Source organism: Oryzias melastigma, linkage group LG22, assembly GCF_002922805.2.
Source record: "Oryzias melastigma strain HK-1 linkage group LG22, ASM292280v2, whole genome shotgun sequence".
Classification (NCBI taxonomy): domain Eukaryota; kingdom Metazoa; phylum Chordata; class Actinopteri; order Beloniformes; family Adrianichthyidae; genus Oryzias; species Oryzias melastigma.
In genome coordinates this window covers 15855908-15860684 of record NC_050533.1, presented here as the reverse complement: position 1 = coordinate 15860684, position 4777 = coordinate 15855908, and the positions used below count along the sequence as shown (strand labels likewise).

At 37.0% G+C, this 4777-nt stretch overlaps 1 protein-coding gene across 1 annotated transcript in view; it reads left to right on the top strand.

The window, feature by feature from the left end:
- mthfd1b (methylenetetrahydrofolate dehydrogenase (NADP+ dependent) 1b) overlaps nucleotides 1–3090 on the top strand; it is a 13346-nt gene extending 10256 nt beyond the window's left edge. The window contains exons 21-27 of the mRNA XM_024269026.2: nucleotides 639–778; nucleotides 868–909; nucleotides 1100–1200; nucleotides 1291–1468; nucleotides 1538–1645; nucleotides 1753–1905; nucleotides 2204–3090. Coding sequence (XP_024124794.1) covers nucleotides 639–778; nucleotides 868–909; nucleotides 1100–1200; nucleotides 1291–1468; nucleotides 1538–1645; nucleotides 1753–1905; nucleotides 2204–2293 — 812 coding nt within the window. The 3' untranslated portion in view covers nucleotides 2294–3090. The remainder of the gene's footprint in view (nucleotides 1–638; nucleotides 779–867; nucleotides 910–1099; nucleotides 1201–1290; nucleotides 1469–1537; nucleotides 1646–1752; nucleotides 1906–2203) is intronic.
- The last annotated feature ends 1687 nt before the right edge of the window (nucleotides 3091–4777 follow it).

Genomic DNA, 4777 nt, shown 5'->3' with positions numbered 1-4777 from the left:
TTCTTGTTCAAGCCCATGTCCGGCTCTAAACTATACAATCATTATTGATATTGCTGACATGTCTATGTAGCAACGTTGAAGGTATACGCTAGTGAGACATAGATCTATCATAATCAGACAGGGGGGGTGAGGGAGCTCCAAAAGCCACGCCCCCTCAGAGGAGTTTTTGGAAACAGAGGCTTTAGATCAACAGGAAAAATGGCTTTTTAAGGCATTTAGGTTGTGTGAGTTTGATTAAAAACGTCATAATCATAATTAAAATACTAACGTTTTTTTAAATAAAAAAAATTGTTATAGACTTTAAAGAAATGACTGCAATGCACAATTCCACCACTAGGGGGAGCAAAGGAAAAAAATACAAATAAACAGCATTTCTTTGCTAGCAAGTGCCATTTTCACCACTGTTTTAAAAATGGTCAGGTATAACACCACAATTACCAAAATGTAACTGGGGAAAAGGATAATAATAATTGATTAGGTTGTTTGAAGCATTTTTTTCCAACTGAGAAAAAACAAACAAAAACAAAGCTACAGAAAACACGGTGAAGATAAACTAGTTTTCTATTATGTTACTGGTCCGGCCCAAGTGTATAAATATATTTTTCAACTTTGTATTCAATATTTCTGTCCCACTCCAGTGACAGAAGCTGGTTTCGGTGCTGACATCGGCATGGAGAAGTTCTTTAACATCAAGTGCCGGTACTCAGGCCTGAGGCCTCACGTGGTGGTGCTGGTGGCCACGGTCCGAGCGTTGAAGATGCACGGAGGCGGACCGACGGTGAGACTTTAACTCGGCTTTCAGAGAACACCGTTCAATAAAAATGAAAACGTGTTGAAACATTCTTATCAACTAATTTATGTCCTCAGGTGGCTGCTGGAATGCCTCTGCCAAAAGAATATATAGAGGAGGTATGAAAGTTCTAGGTAAAACTTGTATGGACTTGTATAAAAAAAAGGGAAAAAATAAAACGAACTCGGAGATTTCTAGGAATTCTCAGCTGTAGCACATCTAATTCAAGTCTGCAAACATGAGTAAGAAGTGAGGCGTAACATTGTGAAGCCTCTGTGTGTGTAACTGAACAAACATGTCTGCCTGCAGAACCTGGAGCTGCTGGAGAACGGCTGCAGCAACATGAGGAAGCAAATCGAAAATGCCAAACAATTTGGTGTGCCCGTGGTGGTGGCTGTCAATGCTTTTAAGTGAGTTATAGTTGTTTACTTAAGACAACCACAAAATTATGGAAGAAAGTTGTCAAAAATGGAGGGAAAAAAATTAGTTTTTGATTGCAGGACTGATACAGAGGCTGAGCTGGACTTAATCTGCAACATTGCAAAAGCTGCTGGAGCCTTTGACGCTGTGCACTGTTCCCACTGGGCGGAGGGCGGAGCCGGTGCTGTGGCCCTCGGTCAGGCCGTCCAGAAAGCCAGTGAGGCTCCCAGCAACTTCAAATTCCTCTACGACTTGGAAGTACGGACTTGACCTAACAAAATACATGTTTCTCCTTTTTTTCTACTAAATCCACCATATCCTCCATAGCTCTCAATCTCCGACAAAATCCGAGCGATTGCTCAGAAGATCTATGGCGCTGATGACATTGAGCTTCTCCCAGAGGCCCAGCGTAAGGTGGAGCTCTACACCAAGCAGGTGCATCGATGTGGACGTTTAACACCGTAGTTAAGCCTGTTTATCATGTCCGCTCAATTCAGCATCAAGTAACCAACTTTTTTGTTATCTTCTCCTTCTGGCTCCAGGGCTTTGGAAAACTTCCAATCTGCATGGCGAAGACGCACTTGTCTCTTTCTCATGAGGCGGACAAGAAGGGCGTGCCGACCGGTTTTGTCCTGCCCATCAGAGACATCCGAGCCAGCGTGGGCGCTGGCTTCCTCTACCCTTTAGTCGGAACTGTAAGAACACTTTTTTACAACAATTCTTTTATGTTTGCTGCCCAGCCAAAACACAACTTTCTCTTATTCACTGATGCATGTTGAACACATTTACACTACTCAGGTTTCTTATTTGAACTGAATTTTTAGGATTTTGTTCATTTTCCTAAAGAGATTTGGATATTTATTCTAACATTTATTTTCGGTTTTAGGACTTCTGTTTGTCATTTTTTTGTGGAAATGCTGGAAAAAGCCTCAGTGTGATGAAACAGATTTAAAATTATTGTAACAAATCTTTTCCGTGCTTTTGTGTGTGTAGATGCCCACCATCCCCGGCCTGCCCACTCGACCTTGTTTCTACGACATCGACCTGGACCCTGAGACTGAGCAGGTCAACGGGCTTTTCTGAACCTGCCAAAGGAAGCCAAGTCACATGTGAAATTCAAGAGTTCAAGTGTGCTGACATGCATCCTCTCCATTTCCTCATAGCTTAGACATTCCCTTTGAGTTTTGTCGGACTTCGCATTAAGTGGATCCGCCCTGAATCTTTTTGGTTTTAGTTGGCTTTGTTTAAAGCACCGAGGGATGGGCTGGTCGTCAACGGTTACCAGAGTAGACTTAGTTTGCTGCCTTTAATTACTACTTGTATTTGTGTCTATATTAAGGAGGAGTTCTGAACCCCATTCAGAACCACATAAACTCGTTTTGTTAAAGCATTTTAATGTTTTTTTTTCCCCTGAACACTACATTTGGAGCATTTCCTAGTAGAAAAAACATAATGTTGTAACACATGTCTGAAGCTGTACTTTACTAAAACCTGATATAATTTTGATTAAATGTAGTTCTATTAAAATCCTTCGTATAAAAAATAATTTTAGCTTTTATTTGCAGCATTGCTTGACATTTTTGTTGGTTTTGTTCTATTATAATGTTTAACGGCTGTTTTGTCAATCAAGCTGTTTTTATCAGAAAAGGTCCAACAAATGATTTTTAATAAATAACTGCAAATCAGATCATTTTATTTGCCTGTTTTTTGTTAGAAAACATGAGCCAAAATGCAAAATGCAAAAAAAAAATCATATGATTGTAATTTGATTCATACAAGTGCAGTCTTGACATTGTTTCCATACTGATTTATTGTTGGTAAGTTTGTGCATCAAAAAATTAAAGAGTATTTTTGCACACTTTTGTAACAGACCTGGCTGAAAAAGACTAAATTAAAATATTCCTTGTGCCAAAACCAGTTAAATTTACTAAGACATTTAGTAAATGCTTTTTCCACCTTATTTGCAAAGCGATTAACTTAAAAACTTGAAGAATTAAAATTGTGGACGTTTGATATTCCTAAAGGTAAAATGTGTCTGTTTAAAAATTTAAAAACGATACGTTTAAACTTGTAAAAAAGATTAAGTGAAGCACAATCTTCCTAAATGTTGACATGTAATTTAATGTTAAACAATAGTAAAGCTGCAAGAAGTTAAACCAATTTGTTTTTCAGACTGCAGAAGATTTTTATTTTTTTAAGTTTGAGTCTTGTTTTGAACTGTGCGGTAATGCCTGGTCGCAGGTGGAGTAATTTTTGCAGTTTGAACGTTAAAACAAACAATCAAAATGTCTAAAACTGGAAAAACCTGCATCAGAGCGCCGTCAAATGATGTAGATGCTATGTTATTTTAATGGCGACTTTGCTGGAGGCAGAAAACGTGAGATAAACTACCAGCACATTGTTTTGTATGCAGTTGAAGTTGCAAAACTGGACTAAAATGACATAATACTTAAAATCTTAGAGGAATAAACTTTTGAATGCATGAAATGCCAAACTAAATATGTAAATCAAAGCATTTATCTAAAACTTTAAATAATAAAATATTTATAATCAGAATAACTGCTTGAAAATGAAAAGCTGGTGTTACATGTCAATCATAAACTTTGGTTTCTTTAAGTTTTTTTTTTAAATTTAATATAAAACTCTGATGTTGTGACATATTTTAAAATCCTTGACCTATTGACATAAATATGCATCGTACCAATTTGGCTCCAGAATTACCTTCATTTAACATTTACATGTGAGCAAAAACACAAGTGTTAGTTTTTTTGCATAGCTGGAATAAAATGTTGGGGGTTCAAAGAGTTAAACTTTAACAGATTTACATGCAAGATAATACATGGAAATATTCAGTTAAACCCTAAAATTAGTCTCAACAACTTTTTTATTTTCAAAGTGGGAGAAGGTAACACGTTAATTTGTGTCTTTATTTCTGTAGTTAAAAGTGTTACACCACAATCTAAAGCTACAGCAGAGAATAGATGTAAATCTAGGTTTTTGGGGATCCATAGTCAAATGAAATGATAAAAAAGAGTCTTCAACCAGCATTTAAAAAATTCTAATGCTAAGTTTTAACTTTTACGTGATTGTTTTATATAAAACATGAACCATAAAACCCTAAAATGTGTAATAGAACTCTTAAAGAGAAAGAAAAATGAAAACAAGAAGAACAAAAGCACACAGCAGAGACCCCTGGATGACAAAAAAAAAAGGAAAATGTGTTAAACTGGGAAATAGTCAGTGAGATAGCATGTTTGCTCTGCCTTTTGGCAAACTTAGTGGAAATTTTCCCTGAATTTCTCCAGTTTTTTTGGTAAATGAGAATGTTTTAACTCTAAACTCTACAGTTGGACAAACTCAATGAAAAACTGTTTCAGTAAAAAAAGATTAAAATTTTGGATTATTTTCCATATCGCCTCCATTGTAGAGTTGACGGTTGACGTCTTCCTGACCCTCAGAGTGACTTTGCACATAAGCAACACACCCTGCTCATCTGCAGGATGGGAAAACGAACTTGAATGTCGTGGACGCCCTGTTTTTAGGAAGGCTTCACTCACACATCACAGA